This window comes from Colletes latitarsis, chromosome 5 (assembly GCF_051014445.1).
Source record: "Colletes latitarsis isolate SP2378_abdomen chromosome 5, iyColLati1, whole genome shotgun sequence".
Classification (NCBI taxonomy): Eukaryota; Metazoa; Arthropoda; class Insecta; order Hymenoptera; family Colletidae; genus Colletes; species Colletes latitarsis.
Window position 1 is genome coordinate 23,346,876 of NC_135138.1, and position 23,585 is coordinate 23,370,460.

The 23,585-nt window shown below is 32.7% G+C and overlaps 2 protein-coding genes across 3 annotated transcripts in view; both read left to right on the forward strand.

The window, feature by feature from the left end:
* LOC143342150 (PTB domain-containing engulfment adapter protein 1) overlaps positions 1–11,962 on the forward strand; it is a 195,460-nt gene extending 183,498 nt beyond the window's left edge. For both annotated transcript variants that reach the window (XM_076765728.1, XM_076765727.1), the window contains exons 6-9: positions 6,349–6,563; positions 6,638–6,849; positions 9,942–10,168; positions 10,241–11,962. In XM_076765728.1, the coding sequence (XP_076621843.1) occupies positions 6,349–6,563; positions 6,638–6,849; positions 9,942–10,168; positions 10,241–10,315 (729 nt within the window). In that variant the 3' untranslated portion in view covers positions 10,316–11,962. The remainder of the gene's footprint in view (positions 1–6,348; positions 6,564–6,637; positions 6,850–9,941; positions 10,169–10,240) is intronic.
* Positions 11,963–14,679: 2,717 nt separating this feature from the next.
* Positions 14,680–23,585, forward strand: part of Clic (chloride intracellular channel protein 5) — a 61,829-nt gene continuing 52,923 nt past the window's right edge. The window contains exon 1 of the mRNA XM_076765739.1: positions 14,680–14,897. Coding sequence (XP_076621854.1) covers positions 14,829–14,897 — 69 coding nt within the window. The 5' untranslated portion in view covers positions 14,680–14,828. The remainder of the gene's footprint in view (positions 14,898–23,585) is intronic.

The following is a 23,585-nucleotide window of genomic DNA, read 5'->3' on the forward strand; positions in this document are numbered from 1 at the left end:
TGAACAAAGACATATACCACTCGGAATACCAAGGTTGTATTGCTTCTTAACATTTCGACTGCCATGTCACCCATATATGGGTGACAGGATTTACCTTTATGATACTAGAAAAATTAATTCTCAAGTTAAAACTCAAGACGAAAACTTGCAGATGTCGCTCTACAAGACGAGAATGAGCTTACAAAGAATATCAGAATCCTCCGAGACACTTTCAATTTAAATTCTAGTAGATTTTTGATTTTAAGATCAACGAGTCTTATCCTTGGATAGGCCTACATCTTCGATAGAATTTAGATTAAACAGGAAATGATTAGATCTATACCGTAGAATGTAGGAGACAAGGGCCACTCCCATGACGGCGATAACTCTTTAATAACCCCCTCAACGCTCATATTTTTCCAAGAATAATCAGTTTTCTGTATTGGACTTGTTTTTAAGCATATGAAAATGCGGTTTATGTTAATTATAATGTTGTATCTAACGTATAATTTGAAGGAAAACAAGTATTGTTATCCCTTAAACCATTAAATTAAGCACAAATATCGTTTTTCAAAGCAGTCAGACTCCGGTATGAGCGTTAAGGGGTTCAGTATGAATAGAATTTGTGAATTTTAACAAGGTTACAAAAATAGCTACTGAAACAAATTTTAGGTTATGCAGCTTACAATGGTCTAAAATCAACATTTTACTTTTGCAGAATATTATACGATTTTGATCTGGCAGTGAACGTGTTGATATCCATTGACGTACCAGAGTACAAGCAATTTCACGTCAAATTGCACAGGTGGAAAATTCATTTTCATCAAATTTTTTCACAGTACTTGTTCATAACCTCAAAAAAGTAAAGTATTCCAAATTTCAGCTGCCTAATTTAATGGTTTTCGAAATATTAAACATTAAAGTTTTGAAAATTTCACGAAATCGCCCATTACCACTTTGTTAGACGGATATTTCGGTTACATTTATAGACATCTTTGGTTCATTTTAAAGCTGGGAAATGCTTCTTTCAACGATATACTAAATATTTTGTCTTTTCTTAAGAGGAGAAAGCGATTTACTGGGTCAAAAATATCAATGTTGATAGTAATATTCCTGCAGTTTGTATATTGCAAAATTTTAGATCGAAATTCGATGTAGTTTCACTCTCTAATTCTATTTGTAATCATCATTTGGTATCATATGTATCTGGCTTTGTATGATTCATTTTTTGTATGCCTGTATGTGTAGATACCATCAGCCGCGCTGCTTCGAAATGCAGTTTCGCTGAAAGTTTTGGTGTGTAAACATCTTAATGAGATATATTTAATCCTTAAGTGGTATACTGGAGTCATACATGACACCAAGTGAGCAAACTTGGTTACCAAATTGTTTTTATTGGTAATACTGTTCCCTACATCGCTGTACCTTCATCATTTCACAGGATTTAGTCGATGTTTAAGGCGTGTGTTAGCAATGTGCACTGCTATTAAACTTAAACCCTTGCCATACAATGACGTGCCGCTCGCTCGTCCATCAAGTCTTACAAATTAAAATCAACACATTTTTATATTCACTAGGTATTCATAAAATAATTCTATTCTTTTCGTGATCATTTTTTGTATGACCAAATGTAAATAAAACTAAATAGTATACGTTCGAACAATTATTTGGAATTAAATCGAAGAATCAAATATTCATAGAGGTCTCTATAGAATTAGATTTACAAATGTTTCTATCCTTTTTAGGGGAGATTACAATTTCCGTGGCCCCAACTTTGAAGGTTATATTTGTGTTCTTGGGGTCATTCTAAGAAAATAATATATACAGGGTGTTCGGTCACCCCTGGGAAAAATTTTAATAGAGGATTCTAGAGGCCCAAATAAGACGAAAATCAAGAATACCAATTTGTTGATGGAGGCTTCGTTAAAAAGTGTTTAACAATTAAATTCAAAAATTTCAAATCATTCTGGAAAAATTATTTTCGGTTACCAGGATCAATTACAATCATTTTTGGTGAATACACATACTTCCGAAATCCTATTCACTTTCGAGAAAAAAATTCGAGTAAGTGCTGCAAGTGTTGGGTGAAAAAAAAGACTTTCGAATAGTCTTGGAAAAATTATTTTTAGTTGCAGGGGTCAATTGCAAGCATTTTTAGTCAACAGACATACCCCCGAAATCCTACTCAATTTCGAGAAAAAAATTCCTTACCGAAAATATAATTTCTGGCCAGAAATGGTTCCCCGAATTTTCATGCGAATCTTTAAAACGTCATAACTTCTGAACATATTGGACGATTTTAATGTTTAAAAAAGCGAACTACGCGTATTTTGGTGGAGAATATGTACAAATCGCAAAAATATTCGAAAAGTTAGTCCTTGACCCCGCAAAATGAGAAAAACCCCATAAATATGGTCCAATTTTCAAACAGCCATAACTCCTACAATTGTGAATATATTTCAATGAAACTTTTTTCTGAAGTAGAGCTCATGGGTACCTACAGAAAAGTATTAGACAACTTTTCTGTAAGGCGTCAAACAAAATTACTAAAAATGAAAAAGGAATTTTTAAGAAGAATCGACAGGGGGTAGGTGCTGAAATTTTTCGATGAAAAAAAAAATTTTTAATTAATTCTAAAAAAATTATTTTCGGTTGCGGGGGTCAATTACAATCATTTTTGGTGAATAGACATACCCTCGAAATCCTACTTACTTTCTAGAAAAAAATTCGAGAAGGTATGAAATTTTTCGACGGAAAAAAAAAATTTCAAATCGTTTTGGAAAAATTATTTTCGGTTTCGGGGGTCAATTACAATCATTTTTGGTGAATAGACATACCCTCGAAATCTTACGCATTTTCGAGAAAAAAATTCAGTACGTTCGGAACTTTAAACGTTAATAATTGTTTAACAAAGCCTTCATCAACAAATTGGTATTCTTAATTTTCGTCTTATTTTGGCCTCTGAAATCCCCCATTAGAATTTTTCCCAGGGGTAGCCGAAGACTCTGTATGTCACAGGTATCGAATGGGCGTGGTTTAGCCGGAAAAGTAATTTTTTGTTTTTTATAAATCTGCAAATATCTTGGTAACTATGCGAAATATGGCAAAATATCACGAGACCTTTTTTGTAGAGAATAAAATTTCTAACAATTTATGTCCTATGACATTTTTTTATTAACTGCGCAGTTTCCGAGTATATTTACATTTCGGTGAAGTTGCAGAACAATTCCACCCCTCCCCTCCCCGAAATGATGGTCGAGGGAACGTAAGGGCTCCGTTCACAACTGCTTATACGAGACTCAAGAAATGTCTCTGTATTAAAACTCAATTAGTAATGAATATTATTGAGGTATTGGGTTAGGTCTGGGTTAGTATATTATAACGCTTTCGTGAAATAATAGTGTTGTTTAAATAATTTGTTATTATTTCACAAAACATCATTTTAATGTTTTTTATAAGACATTTAATTTTCTACAAAATAGATCTCCTGATATTTTGTCATATTTCGCATAGTTACCGAGATATTTGCAGATTTATAAAAAACAAAAATACCAATTTACCGGCTAAACCAGGCCGATTTGGTACCTATAACATATACAATTTTTTTCTTAAAATGATCCCAAGAACACAAATTTAACCTTCAAAGTAGGGGCCACAGAAATCGAAATCGTGCCCCTTTTTACTAGGGGTCTGCCATTACCCTAGAATACCAGTTACATTTCTGAAAAGCATTATACCACTTAAGGGTTAAGAAAATGTCATCGTACCCGAAAGGTAATCGCGAGACACCGAGGCAAGCATGTCGCACGCGAAAAAAACGATTTCAAGGAAACCAATATACAAAAGAGAAAGGCAAACGCGCCGGCGAAAGTTCTAGTGCTGAAAAACTGTACGGTTTCTAATGGAAACATTACTGTTGATATAAAGTGTATGTGGGGCGTCGCCTCCCATGCTCGCCACCAGAGGGATCGCGTTCTCACAAGCGCTCGTCTGACCCCTCGGTTGTTATACAGGGTGTTCGGCCACCACTGGGAAAAATTTTAATGGGGGATTCTAGAGGCCAAAATAAGACGAAAATCAAAAATATTAATTTCTTGACTGAGGCTTCGTTAAAGAGTTATTCAAAAATTAAATTAAAAAATTTCAAATCATTCTGAAAAAAATATTTTTGGTTGCGGAGCTCAATTACAATCACTTTTGGTGAATAGACATACCCCCCAAAATCCTACTCCCTTCCGAAAAAAAAATTTGGATAGATGCTGAAATTTTTCGGCGAAAAAAAAGTTTTTCAAATCATTCTAAAAAAATTATTTTCGGTTGCAAGGGTCGATTACGATCATTTTTGATCATTACACATATCTCCGAAATCCTACCCATTTTCGAGAAAAAAATTCCTTAGCGAAAATCGAATGTGAGGCCGGAAATGTCACACGAAAATTTCTGGCGTATCTTTAAAACGTCATAACTTCTGAACGGATTGAACGATTTTAATGTTTCAAACGGCAAACTACGCGTATTTTGATAAAGACAGTGTAGAATTTCTAAACAAATTCGAAAAGTTGATGCTTAACGCCGGAAAATGAGAAAAGCTCCATAAAAATGGTCCAATTTTCAAACAGCCACAACTCCTATAATAGTGAACGTATCTCATTGAAATTTAGTAGGGAAGTAGGGCTCATGGATATCTACAAAAAAGTATTAGACAACATTTCTGTACCGCGTAAAACCGATTTATTAAAAATGAAAAGCGAATTTTTAAGAAAAACCGACAGGGGGTAAAGGTGCTTAAATTTTTTGGCGAAAAAGAAATTTCGAATCATTCTAAAAAAATTATTTTCGTTTGCAGGGGTCGATTGCAATTATTTTTGGTGAATACACATACCTCCGAAATCCCACGCATTTTCGAGAAAAAAATTTAGTAAGTGCCTAAATTTTTCGGCGAAAAAAAAAAATTTTAAATTGTTCTGAAAAAATTATTTTCAATTGCGGAGATCAATTACAATCATTTTTGGAGAATAGACATACCCCTAAAATCCTGCGCATTTTCGAGAAAAAAATTCAGTACGGGCGAAACTTTAAACGTTAATAACTTATTAACGAAGCCTCCATCAACAAATTGGTATTCTTGATTTTCGTCGTATTTTGGTCTCTTAAATCTACCATTAATATAAAATATCCTTTTTGTTTTTTATATGTTACGGAAATTTCTCCATCTTTTTCGGAAAACTCATTTTGAAGCTAAAAATTCAAGAAATCGAATGAAATTTTTACAAGTCGATAAATGAAGAGGGACAACTTCAAATCTGAACTTGAAAATTTGATATCAAATATTATTATCTTTGGATAAACATCCGAAAAGGGCATACTTCCGATTTTTTCTTATACTCTGGATTCTTACGTATTTTTACGTGTTGATTATGAGTATGATACTGAAAATTGGCGCAAATTTTATTTTCATACCGGAAACTATGAAAATCATAGTTTTATTATTTACTTTCGTAAGTAATGGGAATTTTGAAAAATATTTCAGATAAAAGTTGTAGACCTCATCAAAATACACATTTTATGTTCTATTGATTTTTGTCATAAAGACAATAGTTTTTGAGAAAAACGATATTAAATGTTCAAAACTTCATATAACTCATCCAACATAAATCAAGTTTTATTGTTAATTTCATTAGTTAATACTAGAAAGGGATACAGCAAAGCTCCTCCCTCGCTCACGTGTTTTCTGTATCATTGGATTTTGGAGTGGAGAGGGGGAGGTTATTAACAAACACTGTAAATTTGAAAAAATTTGGTAAAAATAAATTTTTCACTTATGTAATCTGACATGAAATCACTCGTATCCAATTATCAAACAAGCGTATAAATAAATTTGAAACCTTCATACTGAAAGCTCTGTGCATATACTTTTATACTGCAAATGTAAATTAGTGTAGAATTTAGAGCTGACCATGTACTTGAAGTTCAGATCAAGTCAAGTATTTGATTATTCAAATTACTTGAATGTTTGCTCAAACTCGAGAAAATTCAATTTGTTTAATTTGTTCATTTGAACAACTTGACTAAATTTAAGTTCCATCATTTTATTCTAAACTCAAAGAAATTTTAAATTTTAAATCATTTTTAACTTTTACTAATTTGCTTTCCAGCGGGCAAACTATTCAAATATTAAACCATTGCAAGTTATTTTAATGAATAGATATTTTTTTTTAACTTCTAGAATTATCGTGATTATTCTTGACTTAATTTAAGCTTATTTAAATCTTATCCATTTTATTATCAAAATATAATACTATAATTAAGTACGAGTAAGTAATTAAGTTTGTTCGAATAATCAAGTTTTCTTGGATAATCCTGTTTTAGGCTGATGTGTCGGCTTACTTGTCGCAACACAATCTTCCGGACATCCTACACGTGCCTGGTGCATCGAATGAACCAACACAAGTAAATGGGACTAGTAACAAGCCTTCTGTTGGCACGAACAACGACAGTAATGGAAATACACCTAACGGGTCGCAACAACCACCGCCAGTTCCTCCAAGAAGCTTTGAGAAGACATTCGATGATAACTTTATGGCGTACGTATACAATGTTTCTCAAGAAACTAATATTCTTCAAGATATTCAATAACAGAATCATGTTACACAAACAGAAGCGAGCCTGTCCCGAAGCCGTCGGTTGGTACCAAATTAGAAGGACTTCTAATGGACGAATTCGAGGAAGATTTTAACCCGAGGGCGTTCGAAAGCGCAGTGAATGGCATTGCGAATCATCAAACGAATCACAGTTCTCTTCTGAATGGTCAAATATCCTCAAACTCGAACTTCTTCTCACAAAGCAATGGCACAAGCCCTCCTCCATTGTGTTAGTTGTTTCGCTAGTATTTATGGCGAATATTATTAAATTTGTCATTGTTTCATACACACAGTATGCGACAAAAAGATAGCACACCTTGTAATTTAAGTAGAAATTGAATACAGTGACTGTGACTTAAAATCGTATACCTAACGGTTCAGCCGATATTTTTGCCAATAAAACATAAAAATTGTACTAAATTATTGAAATTCGTATAGAGACATATAGTGTAATGTTTCTTTATTTGATACATAACAACAATATAAAAAAACTTTTAGTAGTATTCAGTAAATTAAATAAAATTTGAGGTTGCGTATGAAACTTAGCTGTCAGTAAAAATCGTAGAGGAAATAAGATACAGTTTTAGAATAATATATAATAAAAATTGTTTATATTAATATTTAGTTGGGTAACCAAATGCATTTTGAATTGCTTTTACTAAATTTTCACAAAATTTAGGTGTTATTTTCAACCATTCTTCTTGCAAAGCTTTTCTAAGACTTTCCTTGATTGTAATATTGTGTAATCTTATTTTTTTGTCCAATTCGTTCCAAATATGTTTCATGACATTGATATCAGGAGATTGTGGGGGCGTTTGAAGAACTTTAGGGTAATTATACAATAGCTAACTCTTCGTTACATAAGAATTGTGATCGTCGTCGGTGTAAAATTTAAAATCGTTCAAAATTCCCATTTTTTGGCACTTTCTTTTAAACTATTTTGTAATATATTCAAATACGACCACTTATCCATTATATTATCAATAAATACTAGATTTCCAACGCCAGATGCTGACATGCAGCCCCAGACCATTTGAGACCAACCGCCAAATTTAACTGTCACTCGGAGATTTTTAATATCCATAGCTATATTTGGTTTTCTCTATACAATTTTTCTTCCATCCGACGCGAAGATATTAAATTTCGATTCATCAGTAAAAATTACATTTTTCAAAAAAGTAAACTGTTCCTTTATACACTTCTTAGCAAACTCGTATCCCTTCTTGCTATTTTGTAAACTTATGAACGGCTTCTTTCGAGCAACTCTACCATGATGCTTCTGTTTTCTTAATACTCTTCTAATGGTTGAGTCACTTACTTTCTTATTTAAATATTTTTCAACTTCCGACGCTAATTTTGGAGCATTAATCCTCGGATCATTCTTAATTTTTCTAACAATCCATCGTTCATCCTTGATATTCAGTTTCTTATCAGACCTCTCTTTTAATTTATTCACTACACGGCCCTCTTCTTTGTATCGTTTTATTATACATTGAATTGTGCTTCTACTTCGATTAATAATTTTACTAATTTCATTATAATTTTTTTTGTTTTTATAGTGATAAGTAACTAATTTACGCTCCGCTACTGTAGTTTGTTGCATTTTAAGCTTTTTTTATTGATTTTTTGGCAAAACAATGTATATACCAATCAGAATGCTGCTAAATCAGCTAGATTCAATCTTTGCTAAGCGTTGTTACAGAAAAAACAATTGGGGATTTACCAGATTTCTAATGTTACCAACAGTATACGATTTTTACTGACAGTTAAGTTTCATACGCAACCTCAAATTTTATTTAATTTACTGAGTACTACTGAAGGTTTTTTTATATTTTTGTGATGCATCAAATAAAGAAACATTACACTATACGTCTCTATACGAGTTTCAATAATTTAGTACAATTTTCATTTTTTATTGAGAAAATATCGGCTGAACCGCTAGGTGTACGATTTTAAGTGACAGTCACTATATGTAGTTGAGGATTGTTATTTCTGATGTTGTGTACTAGCTACAACTCTTTGCTGAAACTGTTTCTGTCCAGATTGTAAACAGTAATCTTCGCAGATAGCTCAAAACGTAAACAAAGCGGTCACTGCCGCGACAGAAAAATAGTACAGTCTAAAGTTTTTCTATTTCAGTTGACTCTGTGAGTCATATATCGTAACATTACGTTGTGTAATTTGTCTTTATAGTATTTATCTAAAACATTAAGCGTGATGGGCCGCGGTAAAAAATTAAATGACGGAGAAATAAAAGCAATTAAAGCATTAAGACAAGAAAATTTGTCCATTTCAAAAATTACTTATATTGTGCAACAAAGTCGAAAAGTGATTTATAGTCTGCTGAAGAATCAAACAAAATATGGGAAAAATAAGAGTACAGGTAGACCCAGACCTAACGACTCGCGAAGAACGTGCAATTCTGAGAGCAGCTTCTAATTCTATCTCTAGAGCAAGGCAGATTGCTGTCGAAGCTGGTGCAAGTACTAATATAAGAAATATGCAATGTTGTATTCAACGAACCAAACATTTAAAACGGAAGAAATTAGTTAAAAACCACCATTAATTAAACAACATAGAGAAGCTTGATTCCAATTTGCGGAAAATTATATCCACTGGAGAAAGAAACGACGAAAAGTTATTTTTACCGACGAGAAACGTTTTAATTTGGATGGACCAGATGGGGTAAGATATTATTTCCACGATCTTAGGAAGGAAGAGCAGATTTTAAGTGGTAATCAAATGGGTGGAGGAGGAGTTATACTGTGGTCAGCAATTGGGCATTACGGCAAAACAGAAATTGTGTTTATAAATAGAACGTTAAACACCCAAAAGTATATGCAACTTATCGATGAACAAATAAACAAGTATGCAACGACAATTGCTGGTGAACAGTTCATTTTGCAGCAGGATAATGCGGCTGTTCATACGGCAAAAGTAATAATATACGAATTTTAGCCTGGCCAGCCCGTTCTCCTGACATTAATATGTTGGGCACAATTGGCCAGAGCTGTGTACGCTAAAGGGAAACAATTTCAAACTGTTAAGGAATTGAAGGAATGTATAATACAAAATTGGAATACAATAACCCGAAAGTATATAAAAAAGCTATACAAAATCCCAAAACGTTTGCTCCAGATTGTACACAATAAAGGAGGACACACGATTAGAAATAACATTAGCGAAGTATATTCTACGTTACAGCAAAGTGTGCTATCATTTTGTCGCTCTAAACATATAAAGCATAGTAAAATAATCTTTTAAAATTAAGAAAATAGTATTCTTTCAGGGTGTGCTATCATTTGTGTAATACTTTTTTAGTGGCTCCACCGCCAAAGGCGAAGGACTCCAGACGTCAAAATGGGGTGAAGGAGGATTTATTCGGCAGCATTCCTTTCAATCCCACGCCATCAGTGAACAATAAAAATGAATTTAACGATCCGTTTGAGATGGGCGAATTTGGAGCCACAACGACAATTTCTAATCCCAGCCAGCAGGAGCTTGAAAACGCTATTGGTCTTTTAGATAAAAAGCTGCTTGAAATGAAGGTACAGTTTGCGTTTTAACACAAGCTCGAAACGTATTTGAAATGTTTAATTGTTGGAACATTGATATTTCAGGATGGTTTTAGCAGAGGTCTTTCAATCGACACAGATGATTTTTCATTGGAAAGCTTGGATCCCCTACGGAATTGAATGAAATATTTTCTTTAAAACGGATAGGAAAAGAAACAACTAATTGTGCATTATAGTATGTTCTTTAGAGAACATAAAAGTCCAGGAAATGAATAGGCAAATTAGGAACTACATTTATACAAAGCCAAAATTAGTCAATTATTATTATTATTATTATGCTAATCTTATATTTATCGTGATGTCTGATATTTATCACATGCCTACTAAATATCAATAGTAGCTTAAGCCTCGATGCCGAATGGTGCAGAGATCATTCATTATTGAAAAGCACGGGAAAACGAATGGTATTGATACTTGTATAGTTCTTTTATTAATACTGTTTTTTTTTTTATAAAGTAAAAAATTGAGTTATTTAAAGAGGATATGAACAGAAGGAAAAATTTGTTATGGAAACATGGACGAGACAGGTTACTGAATCGAGGGTGATCAGGAGAAACTACAATCTCCTTCATAGAAGTCTTCATATTCTTCATTTTAACTACTAGATTTATTAAAGAAGGAACCAGCTGCTGTCCTATTCGTCAGCACTTAGAAATCTTATGGTATAGGTGTTGAGAAGAAGCAGACACACCGAAATTATTATCAATTTTGTTCAATCGCAGTAAACTACATAAGATTCATCATATGACGTATATATACATAACTTTTCTAAGAATACGGAAATTATTATTATTCCAAGCAATCTTTTTAATCATAATAAAGCGGTTATCGCATATTTTTTTATTGAAAAATGTCTGAAGGCGATATTGACAATAATTTGTCTCTATTACCATAAGGTTCAATTAAGAGAAATTAATAATATATTTTTATGCGGAATATAATCTAGCTTAAGGTCATTACGTCTGTGCATTTTTCTGCATCACGAATTATTAGAAAAAAAGGAATTGAAACATTAACTAAAGTAGGGATAGATACTATTACCATTAATGGATGAATATATGAGTAACATCCGCAACCCTTTCATTGAATTCTGTTAACTGGCGAGATCTGCGCAGTGGAAGCGTGCTGGGCTCATAACCTGTTAACTGGCGAGATCTGCGCAGCATGTAACTCTGGGTCCATAACCTGTTAACTGGTAAGATCTGCGCAGCGCGTGGCCGTTGATAGCAGAGCGTAATTGTGGCACACCAAATGAATATTACACTTCATTAATTTGAACATAAAACTTATATTTCTAAATTTACATTTAAACACGTGTAACTCCAGTCCAACGTAACCTTACACACAATGTTTCACGGCAGAACACTCCAGAAGAAGGGGAGGTACACGCGGTGATCCCCCGTATTTATACATGTCTGATCCCCACCAGGGATACCAACTGCTGAACTTGCAACTAGTGTTGGGATGCGATGATTTTTATTCCAACAAATTCATCGTCTACTTTTCTTCGATCATTGTTCCACTTTCTACGGTAACACAAGAAAAATGTAAACTTACGTCAATGTTATATAAAATTTTAGTCGCAGGTTTTATAAGCATTTATGCGTGCAAAGGTTATACTATCTTGAGGATCGTGCAAGCTTATATTTGATGTAATAAGAGGAAGATTATTAATTGTGTACATATGAAATGCTGTTTTATTATTGTTGCTCTATTGTTTAAGCATTACCGTTAAGAATATAATGCGTGAATATTGTAACCAAGAAATCCGTTTTATTTCATACCATATACCACATACAGGTGACCTTTGTAGAAGCTACTACACGGAATATCTAAAGAAGGGTTCGAGGCATAAACAGCGTTTATTTTTTACTAAATTACTATTTACAAGTGTCTTTAAACAAATTTTACTTTATTTAGTAAATGTTATATGCATTTTTAACCTACAAACATTCTTTCAATACTTGTAGAACATTACATGTCGGAGAAAAAGAGTTTCAAACAGTCGTGTAATTAAATTGCATTTTGTAATGTTAGTTTTTGATTTCAATATTATCATGTTATGTTAAACATGCTTAATATTAAAAATATATTCGTGATACAAAATTAATCATTAATAAAATAATAAATTATTTATTATAGAAATGACCATTTCTATATATCATTCAAATTAGAGAAATGACCAAATCGAGAATGGAAATTGGAATGGAAAATCTGATTATTTTTATTTTCTCATTAGAAAAATATTCCGAAATTTATATTTTTGACGCAATATTGATAACATTCATCAAAACCACGAAAAAACTTTACGTAAATGTTTTTTTCTCCTTAATTAACATAAAATTTACAAAATGAAAAAAGGCAGACATTAAATAAAATTGATAAATATACTTATTTAATACAAAAATTCTACAAAATAAAACATTATTTATTTGTTTTAAAATAGTGTTTTAAAAAGCATAATACGTCTAATACTTCTTCCCTTTTGTGACAAAATCTGTAGTTAGAAAAAAATTATTGTACATGAGGTGTTCTTTTTCCAGCGAACTCAAAAATATGAAATTCTTTTGTTAAAGTCTGGAATATGTCTCCTGGGTTGATGTTGATGCTAAATTCTTCGAATATTCTTTAGTGAAATTTTTTAATGTAACTCTTATACCTACCAATGTTATTAATAGGATTTGACAAATTTTAATATATTCATTGCTTGGATCATTCTTCATATAATCTAAATTCATTTCAGTTGATATTTTTTTCAATTGAATTCCTTACTCATAAATGAATCATAGCCTCTATAGTATTCTATCTGGTCTTACAATCTAAAAGAAGTTTTAATTGTGCAATTTCTTTTTCTTTTTCCATATATTTTTATAGAATATCATACTTCGTTGCTAACGTTTGTAATAAATTGTAACTTACATACATAGACAATAACAAGTTTGTTCGTGGATGTGTTTATTATTGCTTATACCGATTATTCGGCCACCCCTGGGAAAAATTTTAATGGGAGATTCTAGAGGCCAAAATAAGACGAAAATCAAAAATACGAATTTGTTAATGGAGGTTTCGTTAAAAAGTTATTAAAAAATTAAATTAAAAAATTTCAAATCGTTCTAAAAAAATTATTTTCGGTTGCAGGGGTCGATTACAATCATTTTTGGTCATTACACATACCCTCAAAATCCTACGCACTTTTGAGAAAAAAAATTCCTTACCGAAAATCTAATCTGAGGCCAGAAATGCAATCCTGAAATTTCATGCGTATCTTTAAAAGGTCGTAACTTCTAAACAGATTAGGGGATTTTAATGTTACAAACGGCAAATAACGCGTATTTTGGTGAAGAATAGGTAGGAATTCTAACAATACTGAAAAAGTTGTTCCTTATCCCTGTAAAGTTAGAAAAACCCCATAAAAATGGTCCAATTTTCAAACAGCCATAACTCCTACGATAGTGAATATATTTCAATGAAACTTTTTTCTAAAGTAGAGCTCATGGGTACCTATAAAAAAGTATTAAACAACTTTTCTGTAGGGCGTTAAACAAAATCATTAAAAATGAAAAATGAATTTTTAAGAAAAATCGACATGGGGTAGGTGCCTAAATTTTTTGACGGAAAATAAAATTTAAAATTCTAGAAAAATTATTTTCGGTTGCAGAGGTCAATTACAATCATTTTTGGTGAATAGACATACCCCAAAAATCCTACGTATTTTCGAGAAAAAAAGAGAAAAAGAGAGATTTTCGCCCTATTTTGGCTTCTAGAATCTCCCATTAAAATTTTTCCCATAGGTGGCCGAACACCCTGTATATTTGCTAGTGACTACTAATACGTAATTTCGAAATATAATAAGCATATATTAATAAGCAATTTATTTATAATAAAGATTTATAGTAATAGTTTTCCTAGACTTAAATTTCTCAAGAAATTTTGGGGAGAAAAACATTAATACGCAAAGGAGTTATATTCCTTTTGTGCTTCATATTATACATATAAGTTCTTTCTCGAGAACTTTATGCATTTTCGCTGTGAATACATTTTGTCCTTTTCTTGATTCAAAATGTCTCCTATAGTATTTTTAAAAACTTCATCGGTGCATGCATTTGTTTCACTATTTTTGTTGTTATCAAGTTCGAACTAATATATAAAACTGTTTAGCGTTGATCTAATAGGGTAACATTTACTAAATAATTTGCTGTTGTTCGTTCGTTGTTTTTTACATCGATGGTCACTGATTTATAAGCACTATATTTTTCTGCTAATTTTGTTGTGTTTGTATCTTTTGTTTTAATCAATTAATTGAATTTTGTTTTAATAATTATAATGTCGTCAATGTGTTGATCACGTTTTCGATGAGTCGAGGCCACAGGTTTCAATATTCCCGGGTCTAAAGAAAGTTTGCTAATATACCGACCGGGATCAGTAAAGATAAATTGCTAGTTCATCCACAGGTCGGCGCCATTGTCGTAAACGTGGCGCGACACGCGCTGCGTCAGTATTTCGCGAGCTTCCATCGTGTTCTGTTGGAGTTTATTGTTGAAGGAGAAAAACCGTGTTACGTTCGATCGTGAACTACGGTGTACGACAAAAAGAGTGCCTTTCCTCCGTTAACTACGGAACAACGTACTCAAGGATGGCGGACGACAGCCACGAGAATGGCACCAGCAACGGCGATGTACCCGAGATCGAGCTGATCATCAAGGTGAGTCTAGCACGCGTGGAGAGCGAAGACGAGGAAGGAGAAGGAGATAGGGGAAAAAGGCGATCGTTCCGTGCACGATATGGGCGTGGAACGGACTGGACTGGTTTCTTCCTGTACTCTCTTCTTTCTCTCGACGTGTCTTCTTCGTTTCGGTGATCACGAGCGTCGCCGAAAGTACCCGGTGACAAAGGCGGACCCGTGTGTGAATGCGTCGTACTCGTCGTCGAAAATAGAAAAGCTGCTCGGTGACCATTTGCTCTCGACCATTGGTTCGTAGCGTCCAGTTGTTTCCTCAGCTGTCTTTTGTTTTCTTCTCCTGTTTTCGAGAGCTCGATCGATTTCGTCGAAATCTCGGTGCGCGATAAAACGTTAATGGACTTCGCCTCGCGGTACACGATGACGAATCGCGATGTGTGGGAAGAGCTTTTTGCATTCGTCGATGAGTAATTGGAAGCACAAGAGACAGCGACGAGCACACGGAACCGTTTCTTACGAAAAAACGGACGTGACGCGAAGCATTAAGATACATAACGAGCGCAAACGGGATCCTGCAAGCTGTTTTTTCTTATGTCATTGATCTCCTCTTACAAGGAGTTAACCCTTGACTCTTATCTCGCGCGATACGTTCCTACGTTAATGCTTCTTTCCTTTCTCGGTCGAACGCTTGTCATCGTTCGATTCGCAGCTCCGACGGTTGTTCCCTTTCCCGCGTAATTCATCAAAAAATATATAGGGTATTCGGCCAACCATGGGAAAAATTTTAATTGGAGACTCTAGAAGCCAAAATAAGATGAAAATCAACAATACCAATTTGTTGATTGAAACTTCGTTAAAAAGTTATTAACGTTTAAAGTTCCACCTGTAGAACCAGGCTGCTTTCTTTTAGATAATATATAAAAATCATAACCACCTTCGTCCACCTTTTTGAATTATTAATGTTCAAAGTTGTTGGTGTCATGTAATTTTACGCGCGTTCGATAGCCATCATCGATACTCTACGGGATACTGATATCTAAAGAACTGCTTAGATTGTAGAAACATGTATAAGAATAGTTCAGGTTATATATTAAAATAGGGTTACTTTAAAAAATTATGCATTTATCAAAATATGTATGGAAATGGTACGTTTATGAAAATGATAGTATTATACAGGGTGTTCGGCCACCCCTGGGAAAAATTTTAATGGGAGATTCTAGAGGCCAAAATAAGACGAAAATTGAGAATACTAATTTGTTGATGGAGGCTTCGTTAAAAAGTTATTAACATTTAAAGTTCCGTCCGTACTGAATTTTTTTTTAGAAAATTGCTAGGATTTCGGGGGTATGTCTATTCACCAAAAATGATTACAATTGACCCCCTTAGCTAAAAATAATTTTTCCAGAAGGATTTGAAATTTTTTTTTTTCGTCGAATTTAGGCAACCCACTGTCGATTTTTCTTAAAAACTCATTTTTGATTTCTAGTAATTTTGTTTGACACCTTACAGAAAAGTTGTTTAATACTTTTTTGTAGATATCCATGATCTCTACTTCTCCCCAAAATTTCAATGAAATATATTCACTATTGTAGGAGTTATGGCTATTTGAAAATTGGACCATTTTTATGGAGTTTTTCTCATTTTCCGGCGTTAAGCATCAACTTTTCGAATTTTTTTAGAATTTCTACATATTCTTTATCAAAATACGCGTAGTTTGCCGTTTGAAACATTGAAATCGTTCAATCCGTTCAGAAGTTATAATGTTTCAAACATTCATATGAAATTTCGGGTAACCATTTCAGATCTCAGATTATATTTTCGGTACTGAATTTTTTTCTCGAAAATGGTTAGGATTTCGAGGGTTCCAATGACCAAAAATTATTTTAATTGTCCCTCGGCAATCGAAAATAATTTTTCCAGAACGATTAAATTTTTTTTTTTTCACCGAAAAATTTAGGCAGCTACCTCCCGTTGATTTTTCTTACAAATTCGCCTTTCATTTGTAATAAATCTGTTTCACGCTGTACGGAAATGTTGTCTAATACTTTTTTGTAGATATCCATGAGCTCTACTTCTCTACTAAATTTCAATGAGATACGCTCACTATTGTAGGAGTTTTGACTGTTTGAAAATTGGACCATTTTTATTGGGGTTTCCACATTTTGCGAGGACAAGGGATAATTTTTCGAATAGTTTTGGAATTTCCACATATTCTTCACCAAAATACGCGTTGTTTGCATTTTGAAACATTAAAATCGTCCAACACGTTTTGGAATTATGATATTTCAATTATGATTCATATGAAATTTCGAGTAACCATTTCAGGCCTCAGATTATATTTTAGGTAAGGAATTTTTTTCTCGAAAATGGTTAGGATTTCGAGGGTTCTAATGACCAAAAATGATTTTAATTGATGATCCCCGCAATCGAAAATAATATTTCCAGAACGATTTGAAATTTTTAAATTTTGTCGAAAAATTTCACACCTTCTCGAATTTTTTTCTAGCAAATGAGTAGGATTTCGAGGATATGACTGTTCACCAGAAATGATTGTAATTGACCCCTGTAGCCAAAAGTATTTTTTTTAGACCGATTTGAAATTTTTTTTTCGCCGAAAAATTTAGGCAGCTACCCCCTGTCGATTTTTCTTCAAAATTTGTTTGACGCTCTACAGAAAAGTTGTTTAATACTTTTTTGTAGGTATCCATGAACTCTACTACTCCCCAAAATTTCAATGCAATACATTCACTATTATAGGAGTTATGGCTGTTTGAAAATTGGACCATTTTTATTGGGGTTTCCACATTTTGCGGGGACAAGGGATACCTTTCGAATATTTTTGGAATTTCCACATATTCTTCACCAAAATACGCGTTGATTGCAATTTGAAACATTAAAATCGTCCAACACGTTCATAAATTATGATGTTTCAAAGATGCATATGAAATTTCAGGTAACTATTTCAGACTTCGGATTATATTTTCGGTAAGGAATTTTTTTCTCGAAAATGGTTAGGATTTCAAGGGTTCTAATGACCACAAATGATTTTAATTGATGATCCCCGCAATCGAAAATAATTTTTCCAGAACGATTTGAAATTTTTAAATTTTGTCGAAAAATTTCATACCTTCTCGAATTTTTTTCTCGATAATGGCTAGGATTCCAAGGGTATGTCTAATGACCAAAAATGATTGTAATTGTGCCCCGCAACCAAAAATAATTTTCCGTGAATGATTTGAAATTTTTTAATTTAAATTTAGTAACTTTTTAATGAAATCTCAGTCAGGAAATTGATATTCTTGATTTTCATCTTATTTTGGCCTCTAGTATCCTCCATTAAAATTTTTCCCAGGGGTGGCCGAACACCCTGTATATACTATTTACCCGCTAATACTACGTAAAAAATCCACCTATATATGTATTTACTGATTATGACAACGGAATGATAACAGAAGTGTTTACAAGAAATATTCTTAGCAAGCATCGTATTCTAGATTTATCGCGATCAACTAACAATATGATAAGATTAGAGTATGACAATATTTCTAACGGCTTTAGCCCGATTAGGAGCGATACAGATGAAACGGATCGAGTAAAACCGTCGGATTGGCGAAAGTTTAATCTACAAACTTGTAATTGGATAATCGAAGGAAGTATCTTTCCCTTTATGGAGTCACTTCCCTGGAAACTCTTAGTGAAAGAGCATTACGAGAAACTGAATCAAGTTTATCCTCGATCGAATCACTCACAGCGAGTCTATAATGATTATTTGTATCGAGAGAAAAAATGTACTTTTACCGATATCTGTCACCCCACGTCAGATGCCAATACTTATTGTATTAAGTTACGTCTTTGACGATTAATCGATTTCACAATTATCAATTCTGATAACAAGTTTCTTACGAAACTCTTCGAATTATATTAAAAATTTAATTTTAATTCATCGAACAATACAATTATATATTTTTATTGCCAAGGAGAACGACAAGGAGTAACGGTCGAAGCATTTAAAACAAATTTAAATGAAACTTATTTATTTACAGAATGTTTTGCCGTCTTTGTTAAACACGGTATTACCATTCGCGACGAAGACAGTGAAACTTTCCAGCACTTATTTCTTTATCCTTCGCTCGGCTATGTATAAATGGTTCTAATCTTGTTAAATTAATATACGGTCCGTGCAAATGCGTCGTTGTCGTGACCGACTCGTTCATATACAGGGTGATCGACTACCCTTGGGAAAAATTTTAATGGGAGATTCTAGAGGCCAAAATAAGACGAAAATCAAGAATACTAATTTGTTGATGGAGGCTTCGTTAAAAAGTTATTAACGTTTAAATTTCCACCCGTACTGATTTTTTTTCTCAAAAATACGCAGGATTGCGAGTGTTAGTGTATAAGTGTTAAATCATAACCATTGGAAATGCAATATTTCATATTTTACGTTACGATATTACTTTATCACAGCAGGTGTTCAAATGTTCCACCATGAACGTTTAAACATTTTATTACAAGCATTCAAACATTTTTCATTGTATTCTTTAGTTGTGCAGCAATACAATTAGTTACAATATAAGTACAATTAGTTTTAATTTTATCTTTCATGTTATAAATTAGACTAAAGACTATAAATACACTTTGTCTTTACTGTCTTACTGAGTTTGTAAATTAATATGTCAATGAATATAGATGAGAAAACACTTGAGAAAACTTTATGTTCTTTCTCATTATTACGAAAAATTAAAATTTGGGAAAATATACAAATTAATGCGCATAGTCTGTTGATTAATTTAATTAACTGTCAGCTAAAAAAAACCTGTTTCATGAGAAATATTTGTAAAAAAAACCATTTAATCGAAAATAATGGCGTCACCTATGACTTAGCGATATTTTCAATTATACCATCTTATTGCCCATAACTATACATTTCTTACATTTAAAATATTTATCCGTTTTCATTAGTTCCCGAGACACTTAAGGAAATGTGTTTTCCAACCCCAACATTCGGAGTGAAAAACAGCTCCCGAACATAAATATCAGAAGCTGAAAAAACATATGTCTAATATTTTTCAATGTTTTGTCAGTATACTAACTTTCATAAAAATTGGAGTATGATACTTGGGTGATGTCTCTCGTCTTACAGATTTTAAATATATTTTTCGGTAGTTATACAGGGTGTTTAGCCACCGCTGGGAAAAATTTTAATGGGAGATTCTAGAGGCCAAAATAAGACGAAAATTAAGAATATCAATGTCTTGATTGAGGCTTCGTTAAAAAGTTATTAACGTTCAAAGTTCCGCCTGAACTGAATTTTTTTCTTGCAAATGGGTAGGATTTCGAGGGTATGTCTAATGGCCAAAAATAATTGTAATTGACCCCCTCAGCTAAAAATAATTGTAATTGACCCCCTCAGCTAAAAATAATTTTTCCAGCACGATTTGAAATTTTTTTTTTCGCCGAATTGAAGCAACCCCCTGTCAATTCTTAAAAATTTATTTTTGATTTTTAGTAATTTTAATTGATACCCTACAGAAAAGTTGTTTAATACTTTTTTATAGGTTCCCATGAGCTCTACTTCAGAAAAAAGTTTCAATTAGATACCTTTACTATTGTAGGAGTTATGGCCTTTTGAAATTGGTCCAGTTTTAGGAGGTTTTTCTCGCTTTACGGTGTCAAGGAGCAATTTTTTCAACATTGTTAGAATTTCTACATATTCTCCACGAAAATCTGCGTGGTTTGCATCTTGAAAAAATAAAATCCTCAAATCCGTTCAGGAGTTATGACATTTTAAAGATTCATGTGAAATTTCAGAGAACCATTTCTGGCTCCACGTTAGATTTTCAATAAACAATTTTTTTCTCGAAAGCGTAGGATTTCGGAGCACGTCTATTCACCAAAAATGCTTGTAATTCACCTCTGTAACTAAATATAATTTTTTTACTATGATTTGAAATTTTTTAATTTCGTTTAAAAATTTCAATATAGTATACTCGAGTATTTTTCTTGAAAGTGGGTAGGATTTCAGGGGTATGTGTATTCACCAAAAATGCTTGTAATTGATCCCTATAACTAAATATAGTTTTTTTAGTATGATTTGAAATTTTTTAATTTCGTTTAAAAATTTCAGTATTTACTCGAATTTTTTTCTCGAGAGTGGGTAGGATTTCAGGGATATGTGCATTCACCAAAAATGCTTGTAATTGCCCCCTGCAACCGAAAATAATTTTTTCAGAACGATTTGAAATATTTTAATTTTATCAGCTTTCACACCTACCCGAATTTTTTTCTCGAAAGTGGGTAGGATTTCAGGGGTATGTGTATTCACCAAAAATGCTTGTAATTGATCCCTATAACTAAATATAGTTTTTTTAGTATGATTTGAAATTTTTTAATTTCGTTTAAAAATTTCAATATTTACTCGAATTTTTTTCTCGAAAGTGGTTAGAATTTCGAAGGTATGTCTATTGACCAAAAACGATTGTAATTGCCTCCTGCAACTAAATATATTGTTTTTAGTATGATTTGAAATTTTTTAATTTCGTTTAAAAATTTCACACCTACGCGAATTTTTTTCTCGAAAGTGGGTAGGATTTCGGGGGATGTCTATTCACCAAAAATTATTATAATCGCCCCCCGCAACCAAAAATGATTTTTTCAGAAGGATTTGAAATTTTTTAATTTAATTTTTTAATAACTTTTTAACGAGGCCTCAATCAAGAAATTGATATTCTTGATTTTCATCTTATTTTGGCCTCTAGAATCTCCCATTACAATTTTTCTCAGTGGTAACTGAATACCCTGTATATGGGATCGTAAATTTTAATCATATAATCGTTAATCGTTAGATTGCATTTTGCTCAAGACGGGTTTACGTACACGCAGATTATTGACCTTCTAAGAATCATCGATTTCACTCATTGCAACGGTTCATTCACATGCGTGACCCGAACCAACCGATGGTAAGGTGTGTATACGTACGACATATTTAAATACATCACTAGTATCCTCATTATGTTGTGTAGATGTATGAATATTATATTATTTGAATAATAATATTTAAAATAATCATATACCTACAAAATATTCAAATATTAAATTATTCGGACAATTACCGTTTAGAATTAGAGCTGGAATTATTTGAATAGTTTTCATAATATTTAAAAAATTATCAAACACTACGAATGAAATTCAAATATTACTATTCGATTATTATTATTATTTATATTTGCACTATATGTAAATAATATTATTCGAAGAACGCGGCGTTTCAGAACGAAAGTTTAAAATAATAAATGCTGGAGACATTTTAAATAAGTACAAACATTGTTCTATCAAACCTAGTGTATTGTTTTGTTGATTAATTTAGTCGCTAATACTTTTAGAAGTCTGTGAAAAATGGTCCAATTATCAAATTCAACTTTCACATTTATATGTAAAGCATAAATTTAAATAGTGCATAAATTGTTAATATTTCTTTTATAAACAAATAAACAAGTCTTCCATTTTTCTGTTATTCGAAAACCTATTGTAGTCGAATATTTTAATAGTTAAATATTCAAATAGTATTCAAATAAACAAATATCGAGATAATATTTGACATTTATTCGACATATGTACATACCTCTGACATGCTCAAATATTGTACAAACAAGTAATTCAACAAAAAGTCCCAGCTCTAGTTACAACGAATTCGAAAAAAATTCTTGTCTAAAATAACGAATAAAATGTAAACAAATTATGATGTTCTTTATTTCACAAAAAACATACAATGAAATAAAAACATATCCAAACAACTATTTAATTGAATAAACGTTGGGAATAACATCGCTATAGAGTTTTTATTCGTCGTGTCTTATTCGAATAAAATCCTGTCTATCTCTGCCCCGATTGTCATGCTTGGAATACCGCCCGTGTTTCTTTAATTGCACGCTGCAGCAGACAAAAGTGAAAAAAAAAAAATAAATGCCAACGATGAGAACCATATAAGTAGAATCCTACGGGAGCAAGAGATAACCGGTGATGTTTCATTACATGAGATTTAATGGTAACTGGCCGACCTTGCACTCAGAAGGCGATCATGCGAGGTCTCCGTAAGTGTGTCAAACGGGATGAAACGACGGGGGAGCTCGCCGAGGTCCTCGAGATTCTACCGTTAAACGATGAACTCCTTTACCTTCCGCTTTCCTCGCTCTTCTGGCTTTCTTTCCCCCTTAGTGCGTAAACATCGCCTTTTTTTCCTCTTCTCTACACTTATCGTAATTTCCTTAAGGGGTAAGACCACTGTAAAAACCTGAAATAAAGCGTTTTTTTTGTTTTTTTGTTTTTAAGAGGATAATAATATTCAAGAATGTTATTAACCATGTCGATACGTGTTAAGAAAAAAATACTTATTCAAAAATAGTACAAAATGACGACGCTGGAACCATTTTCGCGAGGCGTGTTTTGAATGTGAGGCGCTCTGCGGCACGCAGTGTAACTGACTTTGTATTTAGAAAAAAAACAAAAAATTTTCGCTTAATCTACGTGAATATAGCTAGAGAAATACGTAGGAGATCTTTGATAAGTTAATTTTTACATTATTTATTGAGAAATGATTGCCCCATTTTTTGTACAAAATTTGTATTTTCTTTCTATTTTAAATGCTCGCCAATCACACAAAAATTAATGTTCCAAAAATCCCCTACGTATTTATACTCATGTAGATTAAGAGAA